Below are 23,300 nucleotides of genomic sequence, written 5' to 3'. Positions count from 1 at the left end.
GCAAGCTTCAATGCTAGCAGTACCACCATGTGAAAAGGCCAAGGCTAGGTTTAAGTGCAAACCACGTTAAGATATTACATTTTTGTAAGAGCAGCTTAGAGCCTCTGGGGAAGAGCTCAGTACCTAGTGTGTATGACTGTATGGTTCAGAGAGAGAGAGTGACGATTATGAGCTCAGAAAACAGTATTTTGCTAATCTTGTATTCATCTCCTTATCACCCGCGGCTATCTCAGCTCTCTTAAAGGTTGTCAAGGCTGATGCTCTGGTTTAACATCTGATCTGGCAGTTAAGTTGCTTTGTGTTAGGTATTATTATTATTGGTAGGTGAATAGAAAGGTAACTAGAGACCATCTTGCTACCCTCTATTCCCGGTGCCCGTTGCTCCAACCACACCCACCTTCAAACTCAGACTTTATTTTGATTTGAACTGCATTTGACTGCATCAGACAGTTTTATAAACATCTGGCAAAGTACTCAAACTGCTTCTATGGTAGTTCCTTCTACAGTAGGTAGTTCCTTCTACAGTAGGTGTCTTCAGGACCTCATTATGCCATGATGACACACACAGATTCACAAGGTTAAAACAATACCTGCCACTTGCTGTCACGGCTGGTAATTAAGTACATTTCTATTTCATTAGATTTTATTGTTTTGTGGTGCCAAAGCCTGCTGCTTTCCCATCATGCTCATAATGAATCAGCTTGCATTTAGTAAAGTACTACTGTATTAACGTGTGAGAAAGGTGAATATAGCAGATATTTACAAAGTTTGGCATTTCTATTGCATAACTTCCAACACGGAACAGTCCATTACTTGCAATATTATTTTTTTGTAACCATGAAAAGTGCATCCATTTATCAAAACATTGTTAATATACACTATACCGATTTATATAGGCTATACTGAACAACTTAACCCAAAACATGCTAATCCAACATTAATCATGTATCATACTTCGTGCTTCTTGATGGGTCTGTTCTTGCACCAGAGAGAGAGGCTGAAATAGAGGCAGAAAGCAGTGCAGATGATGATGGAGGTAAAGAGAGCTCTGAAGGAAGTGTAGACGACGATGTAGGGGAAAGTGAGGCTGGACTGCAAATTAACCTTTATAGGACATATGCCAAATGTGACTTTACTTTAATCCAGGCATTAGTATTTCTTTCACAACACAATAGGGGAATATTATTATGTAACCGTTTTAAGGACTGAAATGGTGACATATTAGGTTACACAGTTAATAATTTAATTATTCTCCAGTATTGTTCGGCTGTCTTTCATTGTGTGGTATAGTAAGCCTCTCTCAATATTAGGGTTTAAGAAATAAGATAAGAATGATGAATACCTTGACATAAAGCAGGCGTCGTAATGCTCTATCACGTAGCTTACGGTGAAAAAACACATAATTTAGAGAAAGCTATTATTTGTTTGATTATTGCATACACAGTTCACTAGTGATAAGTTTGGTATTAGGATTAATGTGTAGCTTTTTTTATTAGTTGTGAAAAATTGTGGGTGGGGAATTCTGTGCCACGCCTCTGGTTAAATGTCATGTGGTGTAAACTTGATGGCATGGATTTAGAGAACTTTTCTCAATGGCATTACAATCCTACTCAACTTCAGTAACAATAGGTTTGCTTTATAAATTACTTTGCGCAGTCTCACACACCCACATACTCTCCATTGTTCTACCCTTTCCCATGTCACAGTGGCAGATGGTCTTTGGGATAGTTTGTTTTTTTCTCCAGGCCTATCCTCAATCTGATAACATCTCCCATCTGAGATATTCCTTTCTCACACAAACATGTGCACATTTGCCCGAGGCATGTACCAAACTGTATCTTTGGCCCAGCGTCAGGAAGCAGGGCTGTGTTCCCTGAGCTCTCACGCCATTGGCTGCTGGTCATGTGACCAAAAGGAAAGACCTTGTGGAAGCAAGAGCTTGGGAGTCTTCCCTTCCATCTCAGCTGCGAGTTTGTTCATGTGTGTGTTTGTCTGTGTGTGTGTGGGGAGAACAAGGTCTGTCATCCGTGTTAGGAGGTGTGATGAAGTTTTGTGATTGTTCGACTGAGTTGAACAAGGAGGAGGCGGTTGGGAGTGGAGCTGATTTGACTTCCCGTGAGAGCTTGTTAGAGGCAGGAATTTCGAAGGTGCGCACTCTCAACAACTCATTGGGATGCAAGGGAGGAAGGTTTTTAGGTCAGTGAGCTTTAGAAGTTATGTTATGGATGCTATGGACAGCAGTATGACCATTATGGATGATGTGGCAGAAACTATGGACCTTGTGGACAATGCAAACAGAATGAAATCTGCCAAAGATGAGGATTTGAGGGACGATGCAGAGAGCGCTGACACCGTCGGTGCCGAGAATGGCGCGGACGGTGCTGATGTTACAGAAAGTATGGGTATGGAAATTGATGACATCATGGAGAGCATGGATCGAAGTTCCAAGGACGACAGTAACGACTGTGAGAGTGACAGCGACAGCACACATGAGGGATCCTGTCTGGAGGCCATGACCTCTGACGGGCAGGACTACTACCTGAGGCTGGGCGACACCCCTCGGCGGCGCTCTGCCCTGCGCCTCTCACGCATCATTGCCCGCCAGCAGCTGCTACGGAGGCTGGCACAAGGTAGAACTAGAGAGGGAAGATTTGTGACTGGTTTTACAGTGTCTTTTTATTCGATAAGTTTGATGTTCTGAATTAAATTTTTGCTGGTGTTTGTTTTTTTACAAAAGAGATATGAAACTTGACTATATTTGAAACTGCCATTATTGTTTTCAAGACCTATACTTAGATATTTTAGGTCTACCTTGTATAAATATCCCATTAGTTTTATTTTCTCCTATGGAAAAACTGAAGTGGCTGCATATTTAACCAATGTAAGCTTTGATTAAGAAAGTGTGTCAGTTTAAAACATAGAAAGGGACTCTGATAGCAGCCGTTTCATGTGAGAGATGTCTTCCTCACTTATACATTTTTCAATATTTAACCTATTCATCAGAGGTTTACTCAACACCAGAAATGAATAGACCCAACTTTTAGAAGTAACTCATCTATCTTCTGTTTCATCATGCTTTTTATTTGATTTCTTTTTAAGCAAGACCTTACACACCAAAGGTTCCCAGTACACACACTTCTTTCTGGTTTTAATAGTCGGACATATGGAGCCCCCCTCCTCCAAAGATGTCTTTCATAAATCTAAAAGAAGTCATAACAAATCATAAAGGACTGTAGTGTTATTGTTTTTGTCTATGTCCTCCCTACCCAACTTGTATTCCATGGCTACTTCCTCAACTTCCTGTCACATGACTCAAGTTTCCCGGGGAGTGAGGAGAACATCCCGTCATTCATAACGAGACTTTGGGTTATTCTTATGTTTGTTGAGTCCTTCGTAGAAGATGAGTCTCTCTCATCTTTATTCTGTTTTTTCCTGGTGTCATGTTGGTACACTTAAAAGAGATCAGATAGTGTGTTTGTGTTGTTTTTTGTTCTGATTGACCGTGGCACACAAGTCTGCTTTTATGTGGAAGCAGAACCGTGTCAGATCTTTGCAAGCCAAACTTGTATGAAGCATCTAAAAAAACTGATATGTGTGAAGGAGAGAGAGAGAGAGAGAGAGAGAGAGAGAGCAATGACAGCTGTGGCAGATGAAGAATGCAGATGGAGAAGCAAGTTTATGCCTGTGCTGTTTTTGGATAATGGTATGTACTATTCAGTTTGCACTCCCTGCCTCTTGCACTTATACACACTTTTGTCCTTTTCTTCTGCAATCATACTCTCTCTCTCTCTCTCTCTCTCTCTCTCTCTCTCTCTCTCTCTCTCTCTCTCTCTCTCTGTCTTTCTCACTCATTCTCTCCCAAGTTGCATTCCACTTCCCAGCAGCTGGTAGAGTCTCAGACAGACTTAAATATAAAAGAACTCAGTGACCCCTAACCAAATCTACATCTGACAATTCTCAAAAGCAATAGTTGATTCATTTCACACAGGCCTATTCCTGACATTTTGATTAAATATGCACATGGTCTATTTACTGATAGGTGACAATTTAAAGCAGCAGTTACCAGTATTGTTATAATATTAATGATAAAATTACTATCACCTGCTCAGCACCAAATAACAAATGGACCAATTTAATGACTAGCTGTTGAAGATAGTGGGAGTTTAACCATCTTGAAAGCCAGATATTTCAAACGGGAGTTGGTGGAGACCAAAAACAGAGTTTAAAGAAAAGTGAACATCTGGTGGCCACAAACAGGACTCCGGATTACTGCTAATATTGCTCTGTGTCAAACGGATGTGTAAATATGCAAGTGTTTGGTAGCTGTTAGCCATATCATCTTAAAGTGAATTTAGTGTTGTGCTCACAGCTTGTTGGCCCCAATTGGCCAAAAACAATCATTTATTGCATGGTTAAAGGAAACAACAACAAAGAACTGTATCCCAAATCTAAAATAAATACTAAATCCAAACAGGTCTACAATATATAGCCTTTTCACACTGGAAAAGTGGCAAGAAACAAGTAATAAAAGAGGACATTATGTTCAAAACAATAAATGCTCAATCAATAAATAGAAAATGTTTAAGATGCAGCACACATATATCATGTAATCATAGCCTGGAGATAAAGTGCATTGCTGTAACACATTGCTTTAACAACCTCTGCTGGAGGAAAGTGGCATAACCAAATACTCAACTTAATCTTCATAATCCATCCTATTAATACTGCCAACTCACAGCAGTCCTGCCATTTCTTTCCTAATACACACATCCAGGGCTGTCTAACCTCAGCAGTCCTCAGTGACTGCTGCACAGGAGACGCTGCGCCTGAACCTGCCCCGATTTCATGGCCTGTTGATGCTGTTTTACAGCACATTCCTGAGGGCTCGACATCATCGCAGATGAACCATAGGGGATGGGATGGACATATTATTTTTTAACGTCCCTCCCTCCCTCCCTCCCTCCCTTCCTTCCTCTCTCCCATCACTCCTCTTCTGCCTTCTTCACTACTCCACTACTCCCCCTTTGTGACCTTAAAACATGAAGGACTAAGTGCTTTGGCTTATGTGGGAATATGGCTGCAGTCCAGGCAGAGTGTGTGTGTGTGTGTGTGTGTGTGTGTGTGTGTGTGTGTGTGTGTGTGTGTGTGTGTGTGTGTGTGTGTAGTAAATTCATAGTCAATTCATGCCTATACAGCCTTTACAAACTATAAGATATCTCTTCCCTGTAACTTATCAGTGCAGTTTATCTTCTCCAGTTATCAAAAGGAATTTTGACTGAATGGACACATTGAAAACAAACAGCGTTTGAATATAACTTTGTAAAATGAAACAAACTTTCTTGTTCTACTCTATGTTGCCCAATGGTCTGTGTAACATATATCCCAGCTGAGTCCCTTCTGACATGTTCAATCCAGTTGAGTTGTCCACTTCCTGCTGCTGTTTTTAGCTCACATGCCGCTCTGGACGCCTGGGAAATTCAGAGCAGGAAATGATGTCATGCATGGCACTTAAGAGTCCTTGAGACCCAGCACAAAGCAGACATAACACTGAGAAAAGGCTGTCAAAAAGTCAAGGTTACTGGCATTGGATAAAAGGGAGGAAATGAAAGGTAGAGGAAAGAAAGGCAAAAGCACACTTTCTGAGAAAAAAACTGTGAGGACACGGGGGTGCTTGTATTATGTGTATTATGCAACATAGCTGGCGTCCTTGTTATGTAAGGAACTACCTTATAGCCCCTTTGTCCCGCACATGGACGCCCACATTCACACACCCATCACACACTCACACACATACCATCTGTCTAACTCCCCTGCTGTTGTTCTAGTGGCTCGCTGCCTGTTGTCATATATTCTCCACAGCAGGAACACAGAGACATGGAATAGCCTGAAGGAAAGGCACGGTAGGCAGCTTGGATTAGCTCTGTCTGACTGTGTGCATTTGTGTGTTTGGTGGCCCACTAATAACACATTTGTGTACTAATTAATCTCTTGATTAAATTCTGCACAGATGAATAGTGGTGCTTTGTTCCCGTGCTGACAGGAGCTTTGCCACTTGGCACCTTTGTGCTCAAACACAAAGACGCATTGCCAATGCACAAGTAATGACGCACGCTGTTTTGTGCTTTTTCTTAGATCAAAAAAACTATTTGTTGGGGGACTACAACAGCTTCATAACTATTGATTACTTTTGAGTGGAACAAAAGAAAAGTCAGTGTAATGGCGGTATATTGATAAGTATTAGGATGTGTAGGTATCCCTCATTTATAGTCACTAAATTGAGTGTTTCCAAGTTTAAGGCAGGATGCTGCAGCACATTAAGAAGATTTGTGCGGCTCTATCGAGGCATTTACTTGATTGTATTTAAGTACTTAAAGAATAACTAAAACTTTAGCTCTAAGATTGCTGGAGTATGTTATGTGTTTGTCGTAATTATTGTGCAAAAAAACAGAACAACAGAATGGACAGTTGTTTTAAAATCCTTTATATCGGCGAGGCTCACTATTGTGTTATTAATAACAATAGAGGTGTGTGGCTCAGAAGAATAATCAGTAAATAGCAATACACAGGAAGTAATTGGAAGCAGGATTGGTTGATGGTTGGTTCTGGTCTTTGTATGGGATTTGTTGACAGTCAGAAAAATGTAGACTTATCCTTTAACGTTTCTTCCTTGTAATGTCTCCCGCTTCTTGTTTCTATTAAATGAGTTGTTAATCTTTCAAATCTCACATTCAGTAAATAAGCGGCTGGTGTGGTAAGTCTTCCTCCCTGTGGTTTTCCCACAGGGTCTGTCCATCTCAGCTGCCCTCCCTCCCACCACAGCTGTCTGCCTGTCTCATCCCTTTTTGTATCCTTCTGACTCACTGGGGGTAACATCTGGACTGTGCTAAATATCTGCGCTGGTGTGTGTAATGTATGTGTGTGCATACACACTGCATTCTCCCACACATTGTTCTGGTCAGCAGTTTTGTAGAGGGAAGCAAAAGAAAGAGGCCGAGGTCAGAGTCTCCTTGCTGGTCCGCCAGGTTGTTAAAGCTGACATTTGAGGTTAGCGTCCACCAGTCCGCAGTCTGCGACCGCGGGTGGCTGGCTGGCTGATGCCAACGCCAGCTGGAATTAACCATTTCCTCCATGGACGCGATGGGCAGCAGCAGCTCTGGTGATGACAAAGAGGATGTGGAGGTGGTGTCATCTGCCATCTTCTTGTAGGAGCAAAGAGGAAGAAAGGAGAAGGAGAAGCAAAGAGGACGGATGGATGAAGGGAAGTATTTGTCTTTAGAGAGAGAACAAGAGGGGATGAGAAAAGGTAATAAGCAAGAAAAGTGCAGAGAGAGCAAAGTAAAAATAAATTGACACAAGAATAAACAAGAGGGAAAAGGCAAGTAACTTACTAAAACAACGGTGAGGGGAAAAAAGAGTCTAGTGCTGCATCGGGCAGAGAGAGATGTAAAAATAGAGAGATATTGTACGTGGATCCTAACAAGTGTGAGAGAGGAGGTTGAGGAGAAAATTAGAGGGGAGAGAAACCCTGCATGGGCAGACTGGAAGAGGGAGGCAGAGTTGTAAACACAAGGGTTGGAAAGGCAGAGAGGAGGAAAGAACAGAATCGTTGCCACTTGACGGAGAGAGCTGGATAGCAGAGAGTGGATGAGCCACGGGATGGAGAGGAAACAGAGCACAGAAGAAATAAATAGAAGCATGTCATCACTCGCACCATGAGGGCTTCAAGTAAGTTTTCGGTTGTCTCACCCTACTCTCTCTCGTGTTTCTCGGTTTATTTTCAGAGTGTCACAAGAAGTATTTTTTCATGATCTGTTGCTTCATATGTGATTTAGAGAGAGAGAGGAGTTATGCGGAGAATGCTAGGAGAGGGATGTAATTGCTGGATTGCGGTGACAGGATCATTTCCTCTGACCGTTCCCATGTCTGACGGTGAAGACGGAGGCTTTTTATTGCCCCGCTGAACTTTGTCCCCTGTGTTTCTGCGGTGCTTCTCCCGTTCACTGCCAGCTCCTCTAAATGAGTGAATGAGACGAGTGAGAAAGAGGGTGGTTTTAAAAAAAAGGTACGAGATCAGGACAGCGGCTGCAGAGTGATGCAGAAATAATGTTGAATGTCGTTTTTTTTTTAAAGAGAGTGATGTTATTGTATTGTATTAACTCTGTGTGGAAGGATTATTTTTACCATTACAACTTAAAAAAACTTGAAACGGGCTTTTAATTCATTCTTAATTGTTTATAATTTACATAATTTGTTTGATCTTGCTTTGTTTTTTTACAAGATGTCCACCTACAAACCTTAAGCTTTACACTCACGGTTATAACAGTTAAACTTATTCACAGTTTTTAAACACATGTGTGTGTGTATCTATAGGATTAAATGGGTTTGTGCGCATGGATGTGCTTGTGTATACAATTTCTCTGTAAAAAAAAAATACTCATGTGATTGCTGACACCAAGATCCTTTAAATGTCTTTGTCAGCGCAAAGCTCTGCAGAGCGGTTTAATCAGTGTCAGCTCATAAAGAGAATGTATACACACACACACACACACACACACACACACACACACACACACACACACACACACACACACACACACACACACACACACACACACACATACATACATGAGCGTAGCAGTGTGAGCAATACATATGCTGGCGGAAAAAAGTAGTAAAACAAATGCCTGTAAAATGTCTTGTGGTGCTGGCGGCAGCATCTAATGGGGTGTGGTGCCATGTGTAAGGCCCGTTAAACTTACGCATTAACAGCTGAAGTCTGACTGCTGGTTAAAGTGTGTAAAGTGTTTCCTTTGTCCCTCACTGGCTCACTGCCATCCAATCTCATCATTCCAGTGAATTCCCAGAGGAAAAAATGTAATTCCCGGAGATGTTCCTCTTGTGTAAACTCAAAATGCTGGGATAGGGGATGACAGACAAATGCAATGTTATGCTCTTTATGACTCCTAATTTATCCGTGTTTATTTTTAGAGCACAAATTATTAACACGGCACACCATGCTGGGCATATAAAAGACATCAGTCCACTGGAATTCAGAAGGAAATTCAATAATGTGGGGACTTTCCACCACAAAATTGTTGTGATATTATGTGTTTTCATATTACAGCGTAGATCAAAAATCCCCAAATCCAAATTATCAATATGTTGAAGGGGGCACTCACACATGCCTTTTTTCCTTTTCTTGCTTTACAGAGATTGAGGCTAAGGAGGCTTGTGATTGGCTTCGAGCAGCAGGATTTCCACAGTACGCCCAGCTCTATGAAGGTACACACACACACACACACACACACACACACACACACACACACACACACACACACACACACACACACACACACACACACACACACACACACATACACACAGTAGCCAAAATCCAGCATTTACCCAGGTGCCTTGTTTCACACAAAGACTTTCCCCTTTAAATCCCTCCTTTTTGTTCAATCCTGCCTATAGGTTTCTCTTTTTTCTCCATCATCTCTATTCCTCTCTCTTTTTTCCTGCCATCCCTCTATCTGCGTATCCTCGTCTTCTGGGCCTCTGCGTTCTATTTCAAGGCTTCAGTTCCTGTCCAGAGGGAGGGGTCATGGGAAAGGCCTTGTTATCACTGCTGGGACTCTCACAGCTTCTCTTTCTCTCTTCTTCATTCCACCTTTCTACAGCCTGTATTTCCTCACTATCTCTTTCTGTCTGCTTTTCATTCAGCTTTCTTTCCTCCTTCCTTTCTTCCTTACTTCCTACCTTCCGTCTTGCCCTCTATCTGCCTCTCTGTGAAGCCTACAGGCGCTCATTCATGTGATGATCATTGGGTCTCATACAGTTGAGGCATAAACAGGAAATGGCCCCAGTAATCTAAGAAGTAGCTCTAAAAACCCAGCAGTCTTGCTTTAGCACACACACACACACACACACACACACACACACACACACACACACACACACACACACACACACACACACACACACACACACACACACACACACACACACACACACACACACACTGTGCTGAGAACTGCTGTGATCTCCAGTAATGTCGGGTTATGGATGGCGGCCTCCTGGACTCTTTGGCTGCTCCCGGGTGCACATGATGCCTGCAGACTGCCACCACACACTGAGAATCACCAAAATAAAAGGCTTGAGTCATTTTGGCATTGGCATTGTGTGGAATACTGGTTATTTAAGGGTTTAGAAAGGCGGTTGTGTATTTTTTCTCTAAACTTCATATCCACATGGCAGGTGTTAACAGCGACGGCAGCAGTTGTGCCATGCTTCACAAACTTCAGTGACGGTTAAGCGGAAGAGAAAACTTTCCTGTCAGTCATTAACTAACAAAACTCAATCTCTTGTTTTTCTTCTTCCTCTCTGTGTCTCTCTTGTACAGATTCCCAGTTTCCAGTTGATATTTCCTCTGTGAAAAGGGACCACGACTTTTTGGACCGGGATCTGGTAGAGCCTCTATGTCGGTAAGGACACATGTTCATACTGTACATCAAGCCATACACATGCAAACCTCCCTCCTCTGTGGTGTGCCCCATTTAACACTAGTAAAATCCCAGATTCTGTACTTGTCCCTGCGGCCTTGTACTAGCCGCCAATCATTAGATGTCTGACCCCGACCCATAATGAACTCCCCATCCCTGTTTGGCGCTCAGACAGCCCAGGCTTTGATCTGGTCGCCTCCCCTCCCCTCTGCCACGCTCTGATCTCCCATTCAAAGAGCAGAGACCCTCAGGGGGCAAAACAGGGGGGCTGAGGGTTAAAGGGAATGGGGAAGGAGTGAGGGGATGCTAGTATATTCTACCAGATGGCTTTGAGTGTGTGTTTTAAGTCCCTTTGCACACCTCTATGATCTTTTTGTCTCCCATCTCCCTCTCTTCCCATTGACGTTTTCCCCGCCTCGCACCAGTTTACCCTTTACCTATTTCCTTCTTCTCTATTCACCCCTGCCTCTCAAATATCTATGGTAGAGGAGGGTGTGGTAATTATAGCGTTAGTGATTCCTTAAAGCTATATTGTGAGAGAATACGTATCAGACCCCCTGAGAATGTCTTAGAAGATGGAAGATACACTCACAATGAGATCTCTCTGGTTCATTCATCACTCTCTACATTGTTCTTTTTTCAGAACTGTTTAAATTTGGATTATATACTGCTATATGCATGCAAGAGTTTATACTTTATGGAGCATATTATTCTAAATCTGTATGGATATATTAAACCAGGGCAAATTGTTTGTTCCATCCTGCAGCAGAAATACAGGCTGTGGAGACTACAGGGGTTTCCCGTGTATATTTTTAAACCTGAATGTTTACTTTCAGCAAGAAAGACAGTTGAAATGACAGCTTGCTGCTTTCTATTGGTATTTGATTCTGGTTTATATGCAGCAACAAACAATCCTTTGTCTGCCAGTTTGTATGAGAGGACAGAGAAAATAAACAGTGAACAAAAGAGGATTTCTGAGTGTGCTGTTAGAAGCAGAAATCTTTCAAATGACAGAGGTCACGAGCCCCAAAAATGATTTTTTAATGATCCCATCATGAAAGGCACCAGCACAGACACCACCCTCCTAACCAGCCGCTGATCACATTCCCTGAGTTGCAGAAGGGGGGAGAAAGTGGGTGGGAAGGGTTGGATGACAGATGAAGGGAGGAGGTAGAGAAGTGGATGGGAGGAGCCGGCCGTGTTTTGGGGGAAATGCACTCGTTGAGGGTGAGGATGAGTCCCAGCAGAATGATGCCAAAGGAGAGGGAGGATTAAAGACAGTGTGGGAGAAAGTGATAGAGAGAGCGTAATGAGAAGGATAGAGTCAGAAAACATCATAAGGGAGACAGTTAGGAGTGAGAGGGAAGAGAGGGAAAATGAGAGAGTGACAGTTCAGAAGAAAAACTAACACAGCAACAGACAAAACATATCCAACCTAACAGCTCCAACATGTTTATCTGAATGCGTGTTTATGTTGCAGACGTCTAAATACTCTGAACAAGTGTGCCTCCATGAAACTGGATGTCAGCCACCCCAAGAAGAAAGTAAGAGAACCTATTTTAACTGTTAGCCATCAAATTAACAAACATCTTCGTTATCGCTTTGCGGATGCTTTGTCTGCCACAAATAGACACATAGAAGGATTTTATAGTTTGATTTCTGTTCATTGCTTGTCATACAGTCTGTGTGTAGCCGTTCAGTGCTTTGTCTGGTCAATGTACATCTGAAAATGTGATTCCATGTTCCTCAAAGTTGATTCAACATTTAATGTTAATGTTCACACCTTACTCTAATTTGGTGATAATTAAAACTGAAGCAATAAAAATGAAATGAAATCCAGTTGCAGGGTCAACTAGTGCTCATGTCCAGATAGTTTCGGTTCAGTAGAGCTGATGATGAAGGATAGTTCCCCAAATCTGTCCAATAATAGAAACTTTGATTCTATAAGTCTTGATTTATTTGTAGTAAATCCTAAATGGACTAGAAGGGAAATAAAACGAGTCAATCGTGATTTTTAATATATGAACACAGCATAGGATCTTAATTCTATAGTTACTCTTATTGAGGCCTTTGTTTTGTATCTTTTTGACCCTGTCATAACTCCTTTATGGTTCCACAGGGAGATGACTCTGACGAAGATGACCCCTTGGCTATCAGTAAAAGGTGGACGTTCGAGTGGAGCAGCCGACGTTGGTCGCGCCTGCAGGACTTCCTGTTGGACAGCACCGCTGAGAGCAGCCCTGACCGGTCCGGGTGAGGGTCTGCTGCACAGCACAGTGAGCATTGAGAGTGTGCTGACGGACCTGAGCGAGCAGGAGATCACTGAAATCTCCTCGTTGCACAGTGAGGACTCCGCCTCCGCCATGCCTGACTCTATATCTATGGCATCTCTCTCTGCTTCCTACCAGCCCCCCAGGGATCTTTCACACTACAACTCCCTGCCAATGAAGAGCAGTCGCCACGGGCAAGGAGGGCGGAGTAAAGCCAAAGAGTTCTTGCGTCGCATGGAATTAATGCGCACCTGGGGGCCGTCGTCGAAGAGGAAAATGTCAAATCGCAGGCCGCCGCTGGTCATCAGTGGGCCTGTGTTACACGGCGAGGAGCCTCACGCTCTGCAGGTGCTCCAGTGTACTCCCATCAGCCAACTAGAACACCACCAAACTGATGGTGACACATCCTCTGTCTCGCCCACCAATGACTCGCCCACCACATCCACTGTCTCGCCCACCAATGACTCTAATGAACAATTCACGTTGCGTGATGGCCCCAGCAGTGAGACAGTGGCGCCCGATGTGAAGGAGCCTGTGTGTGCAAAACACCGCACCGCCAGCAAGAGAAGCAGCATGTATCTGGAGGACATGGAGCTGCCTTCTCAGGGTAAGAGGACTGAAGGACAGAGCCAGTTTGGCAGAAACCAGTTTCGCTCATATGAAAACCTCCTCGTTCACATCCCCAAAGACCATAAACCAGGCACCTTTCCAAAAGCTCTATCCATAGAGAGCCTGGCGCCTTCCCCCGGTGACGGAAACAATGGCCGCCAGACACGGGCCCGAACCTCTCGACCCAACAACGGCCCCGGTGATCCCTGGTCTAGCAAACCTCTGTCCAAGCCCTCCTGTCCTGGAGCTCCACGTGGCAGCAGGGTGAGTGTTTATGACAACGTGCCGGGCTCCCACCTTTACGCCAGCACAGGAGACCTGCTGGACTTGGAGAAAGAGGACAACCTGTTCCCTCACCTAGATGACATCATCCAGCACGTCAGCGGCTTGCAGCAAATAGTGGACCACTGGAGCCGCAGTGTGCTGCCCGAGGGTGACACAGGGGAGGGGGAGGAGGAAGGGGAGGGCAGGAACACCCCCAGTGAAGGCGAGAGAGATGGGGTCTCCCTGAACGACACCGATTCGACGGGAACCAGTCGGGAGAGGCGGGACTCCGGAGTCGGGGCGTCGCTGACAAGACCACGGTGAGTGAAACCAAAGTGAATGCACCTAAAATGTCGGTAATAATCTCTCAATGCAGAGGAAAACTGTGGTGCAGGAGGTCAAAGAAGAACCTGAAGGTTGGTCTATAAACTACAATGGATGTTAACAAGGAGCAGTTTAGGTATTTTATTGTTTGCCTCACGTGGAGGTTTTTTTAAACAAATTTGATTGGTCGCATTCCCAGATCTCGGAAATGATTTTGTTTGAATACAACGTTGTTATTATAGATAGGAAATATGTCCAAATCAATGATAATAAGACACAACTTGTAATTATCCTTTACATTAACCTGGTAAGGCTTTTATATTGACTGAATCCCTGTTTGTTTCTCATTCTTTACTGGTATCCTCTCCCCATCCCAGTCTACGATGGCCCAGCTTCAGAACCTCTGATCATCTCAACCAGCCGGCATCTTTGCTGCAGATCACTAGCCAATCAGCGGGCCAGCTCAGCCTGCTGCAGAAGTTCTCTTTGCTCCGCCTCACCGCCATCATGGAGAAATACTCAATGTCTAATAAACATGGCTGGACATGGTGGGTATACACTCTGCCACATACATCATCCACATGTTTCTCTCCACCTCTCTAAAATGGGTCTATAAGCTCCTATTTTATGCATTCATTCACAATTCAGGGAGTTTACAAGGTGTGATCTGTATGTGTGTTAGTGCTTCCTTCAACTTCTCTACATCAGAGTTTAAACAGCAGGACCACATGCACCAACACCTCCACGCAAAACCATACCATCTACTTGATCTACCACACTGATACTGGCTCCGACAATGGTTCTGTGCGTAATTAAAGGTGCCAGTGTCGGCCAGAAACTTGGATTCTCAGTCACACAGCCGTCATTGTTAACGATCACTCATTTTTGTATTTTTACTATCCCCGAGAGGGAAATTCTGTTGACCAGCATGTACACGAGGGTAAAGATAATGAAAGCATACGCCGTTCTTTCTCCCACACACTTCCCTAATGGTCTTCTGTCTATCGCCCTCCAGGTCTGTGCCCAAGTTTATGAAGCGCATGAAGGTTCCAGACTACAAAGAGAAGAGTGTGTTTGGTGTTCCCCTCATCATCCATGTCCAGCGCTGTGGTTTTCCACTCCCTCTGTGTTTACAGCAGGCCCTCTGCCACCTCAGAAAACACTGTCTCGACCAGGTTAGAGAGGAAAACAACATTTATAAGAGTCTGTACACTTCCTATGACCATATATAGTGCTAACCAGAAGTGAAACGTAACTACTGCACTGAACTTGTGTACTTCCATGTTTCGATACTGTAGATCTTGTTCTTCCACACATTTCAGATGTAATTGGTTTTACACACGTGTAACAAAAGTTACTAGTTTCTTTAACAGTGCACTTTAAGTTTCCAGCAGTTTTGGCTTCCTGGTTGGGCTTGTCTCACTTTTCTTTCCTTCCCGTCTAAGGTTGGATTGTTCCGCAAATCTGGCGTGAAGTCTCGAATTCAGGCTCTGAGGCAGCAGTGTGAGTTGTCCCTTGACTCTGTGAGCTACGAGGACCAGTCAGCCTACGACGTGGCCGACATGGTCAAACAGTTCTTCAGAGACCTGCCAGAACCTCTGCTGACAAGCAAGCTGGGGGAAACCTTCCTCCATATTTACCAGTGTAAGTCGCCTCCGAGCTATGAATGGGTTTATATGTTATCACAGCATCTGCCTCAGAGGAAGTGACTGTAAATGGTTTTAATTGTTGAGCTGGTTTTAATGGAAATTCAGTCAGCAGACTGTGTGTCGCCTGTTTCAAATGATCACGCGTGTGATTTTTTATTATTATCATGAAATATATTGCAAGGAAATTCAGGACACCATTAATCACATCTGACGGAAACAGTGTTTGATATAAAAAGTACAATTTTAGCAACATGCCTTATATATGATTTATGTGTATGAAATGTGCATGTATGTACAAACAAACATGAAAGACTGGATGTTGGGAACTGAGATTTTCTTTCATCAATCACTCCTCACTTCTTCTCATCTTTTTTCTTCAGACGTCCCAAAGGAGCAGAGGTTGCAGGCAGTCAGAGCGGCCATCTTGCTGATGCCAGATGAGAACAGGGAGGTTCTGCAGGCGTTGCTCTACTTCCTGCGTGACGTGACTTCCTTTGTAGAGGAGAACCAAATGACGCCGATGAACCTTGCTGTTTGTCTGGGACCTTCGCTCTTCCACCTCAGCATACTGAAGAACGAGATGCTCTCACCAAGGTGCAGTCACAAACTAATGAACACACTGATGCTTATGTAGAGAAATGTAAAATAGCTTCGGCCGTGACAAATAAATTAGAGAGAAGATTATGTCCTTATTATATGATGTTAAGTTCAGTTTAGGTAAAAGTTAATGCCTCATTATTTATTTTTTTTTTTTTTTTTTAAACATTCTATTTATTCAGTACCATGAAAATAATAGTTATTTAGCTTACGGTAAACTAATTCCCTCTATTGAATTTGCCACCACAAAAAAAATGTAATTTTAATGTAATTTTGGTTGCTGTGCACATCAGTCAGCTTGCTAAAGGATTTATAAATCAATAAGAACTCCTTTTGATATAAATTGCTTTTACTTCCTCAAGTGCATTGTTCTGTCCCTCTATGCAAATGCTCACATGATTTATATTCTGCATATTCTTTATAATTTCTATTCTTCAAGGTCAATCCAGAAGAAGTACACCACGGGCCGTCCCGATCAGAAAGACCTGAGTGAGAACCTGGCAGCCACCCAGGGTCTGGCTCACATGATCACCGAGTGCCAGCGTCTCTTTCAGGTCAGCATTTACAATTTACCTCTCAATGAGATTGTTTCCATAAGAGCTAAAATGATAAGTGGCTGAAAGAAGTTTTGCAATTCATTGTGTTGATTAAGAAATGATGCACGTCCAGGTCTGAATATGTGACTTTAACAGACAAAAATAACTTTGGGAAGCGTCGTGATGTTTCCCTTGCTGAGTTGTTATTATCTAGGCCTCAGTATTAATATGTTTAATGAGCTTATTTCTTAAACTGTATATCATCATTACCTTGAGGCAGACAGACTGTACTGTATATAATGCTAGTGTCAGTGAAAACCTATTAAGAGACAAAAACAATAGACCTAATCACCATGCATTTTTGAGTTTATTGTGGTTTTAAGAGTTTTTCGCAAGAGGACATTTGATATTAAACTGTCCACCTTTTTTACAAAAAGAAAATTCAACAGGAGCTGCAATGACATGTTTTAAATCTCTGTAGCCTCAGTGCAAAGGCTGTTGCTCCAATGATGAATGGACAAAAGGGTCAAATTGTACCTTTTTTATTCATCAATGTGTATTTTCTGCTTTAGATATGGTAGAACTTAGACCTGAGCTGATGTGGTGCAATGTCATGTAATGTAATGTGATGTGATGTGATGTGATGTGATGTGATGTGATGCACGTCCTCCGGCCTTCCCCCAGATCCCAGAGGAGATGGTGACCCAGTCTCGTAACTCCTATATGGAGGCTGAGCTGATGGTGCCCCCGCTGGACGAGCTGTGCAAGGCTCACGAGGAGGAAGTGGATGAGGATGAGGAAGAGGAGGACGAGGAGGGATCCTATCATTCACACCTAGAAAGGCTGGTCCAGAACCTGCTGGAAGAGGCCAAAGATAAGAGCAAAGGCTGGGTGTCTCGCTCGACAACTGACAATACAGAACTGGCATTCAAAAAGGTGTGTGTTCATTTAATTTCTGGTGAATATTGTGGGATTTTGAGAGGGGAGAAAGAAAGAAAGAGGGCAAAACAGGCGTCTTCATAAATGCATTTGAAATTATAACACTACTTGTTTAGCGCAGACTTTGTGTTTAGCATTCTCAGTTAGCTTCTCCACAGGAAGCACAACTCAAGTGAAGGACTGTTTACCTTTAGACTTTAATAACAAGGGAACAATTAAAGAAAAAATTCATTTTTGTATACACATCTCTGTGCATGGAGACCCACACACATGTTCAAATTATACTTTGCCAGCTACAGTTTGAATCTCTTTGTTACACCATCACAATAAATCTAACTCTCATAATGTGTGTAAGGTGGGAGATGGTAACCCTCTGAGGCGATGGCGAGTGTGTGTCGAGGTGCCGGCAACTCCAGACGAGGTTCTGCAGCGGCTGCTGAGAGAGCGCCCTCTGTGGCAGACTGATCTACAGCAGGAGAAAGTTCTGGAGACACTGGATAAACAGACAGACGTGTACCAGTACTCCTGCCACAACATGGTACCTCAACCCAGCTGTGACTATGTGGTACTAAGGTAAGGATAAACGTATATTTGCATGCTTTGTTTGATTTGTAAATTTATTTTTAAACTATAACTTTTCGAAACAGCCTGCTTAAGCATACCCTAAAATACATGAACATGTCTGAAATATCAATCTGTATCAAAAAGCAGAGCTGCAACATTACATCGATTAGTCCATCGAAAGAAAATTAATTAATTGGCTTCAATATCAAATATTATATATAATAATATCGAATCTGCTGCTTAATTTCAGCTTGCATTAAAATAAATTGACATTTTGGACTGTTTTTTTTCTTATATTTTATAGACCAACAATAAATTGATTTACATAATCTGCAGACTAGTCAACAATGAAAATAATTATTTGTTGTTACCAAGCCATATCTCCCATTCCCACATTGAATGCCTGACTTACCACTTTTCTCTTCTTTGTCCCTCCACCCCCTCAGATCATGGCGTACAGACCTATGTAAAGGCTCCTGTGCGCTGGTGTGTGTGTCGGTCGAACATGATGACAGCCCACGCACGGGAGCTGTGAGGGGGGTGGTGCTGGAGTCACAGTACCTCCTAGAGCCCAGTGGGACTGGGAGGACCAGACTCACACATATCTCCAGAGTGGACCTCAGGTGTGGGCGGACTTCAAGTGCTCTCATAGTAAAGGTTTTTAAAAAACAACGCAATAGTAATGTGACTTATTTGCTTTTCTTGTTACAGGGGAAGATCTCCAGAATGGTACAACAAAGCATTCGGTCATCTGTGTGTTAATGAAGCTCAAAGGATCCGATCCTCTTTTCACCTGTCGGATCAGACGAGCACTGAGGCCAAGATCTGAACCCCAGAAACCAAACTTCATCTTGGGGTCACACTGCCAGAGCAGCTGAACTTGAGAACGCTGGAGGGGAATCATCCAGGCGGTAGACTTTAGTACCTTTTCACACTGCTGAAGCCACACTCAGCTGTACTGTACTATACTGTACTGAGTTACCGTAATTCACCGAAAAGGGATTTTTTGCCATGTATTCCAATAATTCTGTAATAACAACATATCGCTTCTTATTTATCCCATAAATATTGAATTGTCATTTTCTGCCCCACTGAGGACATGTTGGATTCCAATTCCAAATATGGAACAGCTAATTTGATTTTCTTTTCAATAGACATTGATGTTTCATATAATAATCTCATAACCATGTGCATTTTTGGAGCAGTTGTGCAGACTGGATCATTCTTCTGATCTAATACAATATCTTGCAAACAAAAATGACCTAAGATAACAGCCAGCACCAGAAGGAGTGAACATACGATGGTTGCCGTCTCTACCACTTTAATTTGATAAAGCTGTAACTGATGTTATAGTGTGTAAAATTGACATAAAGGTTACTCACAAGTAAAGTAGAAAATCCGTTTTCTATGGATTATTTACTTTAAGAAATCTATCTTAACTCCATCTCTTTAAAATGTCACATGGCCTAGCCAGTGGAATACAAACGATTAATTTGATTGAAACGCTTCATATCAATCTTGTTGTGTTTTATTAGATAGACCTTAAAAACCAGTGCTCAAATTATTCTTAGTTCTGCTTTTAAAAATCTTGCACGCTTATAAATTATCTGATTAAAAATGTCCCTCTAATGTCTATGAATTTGTCCATCAATAATCAAATGCTCCTACAAAGCGGTGAACAAATCACTTAAGTATGCACATTTATAAAAGGCACTTGATTATGATTGAGCCTTCCTCAGATAAAGATGCATTAATCCCAGTGCTCTGAAAAAATCCCTTTTTATTTAGAATGACTATGACCAGTACAGTATGGCTATGTGTCAGCATTACATTGTGAAAAGGTCACTATAGTTCAGGAAAAACGAGCACATCAGGGATCTGGATCACAGAAAGGGCAAAACAAACATTCATCAGGTCCATACATTTCCTGTTGTGGAAACATTATGTTGGATATCACTGTTGATTTACTTCTGTCACTATTTTCAGTGTTAATATTATCTAAATGTTATTTTAAAGTTATCATTGTCATTATATAGATGTATATTGTATCACCTTTTTTTGCTGTCATGTTATACAATGTCTAAGACATGTGATCATTTCACTGCTTCTGGGAAGCATGTTTGAAATGTGTGTGTGTGTGTGTGAGAGTGCATGGATGTGCCTGTGTATCTGCACTGTAGATATACGTACAGCCTTTATTGTAAATAAATATAGATATGACGCTTTCTGTGCCAGCAGATCAAACATCATAGCTTTTCAGGGTCTTCCTATCATATTGATATGCTGAAATGTGAACTTCCCATACGACATCCTACTAAAGCAATAGCAGAATAGAACTTGCTCTGCCATGGCACTGCATCAGCTTATTTTTGTTTCGTTTCAGCTGGAGGCGTTGCTATGGTGTTGCTATGATACAATATCTCTACAGTGCCACCAAAATCCTGCGTGGATGCTGTTTTGCTGGTGTGCCGTGTGTGTGTGTGTGTGTGTGTGTGTGTGTGTGTGTGTGTGTGTGTGTGTGTGTGTGTGTGTGTGTGTGTGTGTGTGTGTGTGTGTGTGTTTGTGTACATATGTGTGTATGAGAGAGACAAAAAGACAAAGAGTGAGTGAGTGACTTTGACGTGAGCCCTCTGGCTGTGTGGGAAGAGGCTCCAAACACATATGAGTAGCTGAGAACAAGGTGGTTATTTCTGACAAAGTGACAGAAACAGAACCACTGTTACTACATGAGAGAATAAAAACATCTAAGAATTCAACAAAACCTTGTTATCTGTGGAAATGTTCTTCAGTCTCTGATATTAAATTGTTTTAACATTACCAGGCATTATAAATCACTCCTTGTTATGTGCTCTTGTGTCCATTGAGTGGTGCTCTCGTCCCACTGGAGTCTGAAGGTCATGAATGAATCTGGAAACGGTGCCATGTAGAATGTTTTTAGATAACTTAAGTGTGTGAAGAGTCATCAGGGGGTTCTCCCTATGAAGATTTTCACTGTTGCCCCTCTGTGTCCTTTCAATGGATTGATTTAGGAAACCCCCACAGCTCAGATCAATACTCAATCACATTTACCTACTTAGACGTGTCAGATGGGGACTCTCACAGAGGGCGATGAAGGTGTTTTAATACAGACTCTCCTCTCCCTGTATGCGGGGGTGTAACAACACAGAAAGGAATGAAACATTACTTTACGTTCTCCCCCATTTAACATGTCAGTGATTTTATCTAGGGCACACGGTTACAGCTCCTGCATGTCAATGATCCTCTGCACTGTGGGTGTACTTCGGCTCCACTACACCATGGATTCTGCCAAATGAGGAACATCATGTTGCAAATTACACTATGTAAATCAAAAAGGATTACTGACAAGGTGAATCAGACATTGCTTTTTCCCAACTGAATCCACTATATTCTGGAGGGGTAGATTTTGAGTCATTCATGAGTCAAGACGTAGACTGTGCAAAGAAAGTGTAATTTGCTATTACAGTGCTGTTTCTCATTATGTTTAGATAAAATGCAGAGGCGTTAATAAGTCATCAATGTTCCTCCACGCAGGGTGACCCTGCAAAAAGATTTGATGGTGACCTCTTCTGGAAGGAACAGGAAGTGCATCTCCAGCAACTACCCCTGTCCAAGAAGTCTTTACATCCCTATCTTAACAAAACAAACATGTCAATGAGTAGAGGAAAGCGTCGGTGTTGCAGGAATGTAAGAACCATGTCAATTGGATTCTGAATACCGTCGAAAAAAATACTGCTACTGATTGCCACATGAAACAAGTTATACTAATCAAATTGTAAATATATTATTCTTTGTCCTATTTCGATTTTGGGGTTATCGTGCTCTTACATTTTGAACTACAATTACCAATATTCTGAGGGGGTTTGAGGGATGTAAACAGAGAGTATAACGTAGCCGTGCAGTCGGTAAGTTTGCTTTTGGCATTATTTGTACACATTTTTGCCGAATTGGCAACATTAAAAGTACACCGAATTAACTACTGGCAGTTCCTTTTGGCAATAAATCCACGGATTTACAGACAACTATCACTAGAGTACTTTGATTTTAAAGAAAACTTTAAAATATGGAAATTCTCTGGCAAGTTCTGTGGTAACAAGGAGCGTCATTTTCCCTGTCATTTCTAAGAGGATTTGTGGACGTTAATTCGCCATGGACACCGGTGTCCTCAGGAAGTGTAAGTATAAATTAATCTAAAAAATATGTGTATCATGTGAACACACTGACATTATACATACATACAATCATAATTAGTATTTTTCTATTTTTATTGCCTTTTATTGTTTTGTTAGTTGTTTGTCAAGTCAAGTTAAGCATGCCTCTCAGGGCAACAGCATTTAACAATATCTTATAGAACAGACTAGTCTTTAATCTGTGTATTTGTACATAGGCTTACATTTTACCATTCAAAAGTCCAACTGAATCAAACATCACTATTAATAAAGTTTGCAGTCTGTGTTGTTCTGAGTATTGCATTTAAATAAATAGTATTTTTTTTACATTAAAAGTCTGATAATAAATACTTATTTTGGTCAGCAAAATAAAAACAATATGCACAAAAAATATAATTAAATATATCTCATTTAATTGATAAATAACAACTTAAGTGGTGTAAATTTAACAGTGCTTTAGTATTTGATTTCTGAATGCCTCTGCACCATTTTTTTAATATTCTTGAGCATACTTTTTTATAAGCTTTAGATATCACAAAACTGATCTTTTAGTTCTTTATGCGTTCCCTTTTATTCGTCATATGTTTTCTCCTCCATTACAAATATAAGAAAATAATTGCAGGAATGATGGCTAACCTTAACCCAGCCTCTTTCATGTAGCGATCTAATTAACAGACCAAAATAGCAGAATTTGACAAAAAGACCTTGTTATCTCATTAAAGAGACCAAGATGATTCACACTGTCCGCAGGGTTCGTAGTCCTTGACTTTTGAATGTTGTTTAATGTTGTTGCCCTTTATCTGCACATTATTAACACTATAAAGCTGAGCAGGGAGAGAGTCAGAAAGGGGGAAACAGA

At 41.9% G+C, this 23,300-nt stretch overlaps 1 protein-coding gene across 1 annotated transcript in view; it reads left to right on the top strand.

Annotated features, from left to right (window-relative positions):
• Nucleotides 1–21,032, top strand: part of LOC129113325 (stAR-related lipid transfer protein 13-like) — a 48,940-nt gene extending 27,908 nt beyond the window's left edge. The window contains 14 exon segments of the mRNA XM_054625551.1: nt 9,211–9,282; nt 10,403–10,484; nt 11,983–12,046; nt 12,622–12,740; nt 12,742–13,965; nt 14,347–14,517; nt 14,985–15,144; nt 15,415–15,613; nt 15,999–16,212; nt 16,655–16,769; nt 17,436–17,687; nt 18,046–18,263; nt 18,701–18,877; nt 18,966–21,032. Of these exon segments, the coding sequence (XP_054481526.1) occupies nt 9,211–9,282; nt 10,403–10,484; nt 11,983–12,046; nt 12,622–12,740; nt 12,742–13,965; nt 14,347–14,517; nt 14,985–15,144; nt 15,415–15,613; nt 15,999–16,212; nt 16,655–16,769; nt 17,436–17,687; nt 18,046–18,263; nt 18,701–18,877; nt 18,966–19,083 (3,185 nt within the window). The 3' untranslated portion in view covers nt 19,084–21,032.
• The last annotated feature ends 2,268 nt before the right edge of the window (nt 21,033–23,300 follow it).

Source organism: Anoplopoma fimbria, chromosome 24 (assembly GCF_027596085.1).
Source record: "Anoplopoma fimbria isolate UVic2021 breed Golden Eagle Sablefish chromosome 24, Afim_UVic_2022, whole genome shotgun sequence".
NCBI classification, from domain to species: Eukaryota; Metazoa; Chordata; class Actinopteri; order Perciformes; family Anoplopomatidae; genus Anoplopoma; species Anoplopoma fimbria.
This window is presented reverse-complemented; position numbering and strand designations above follow the sequence as displayed.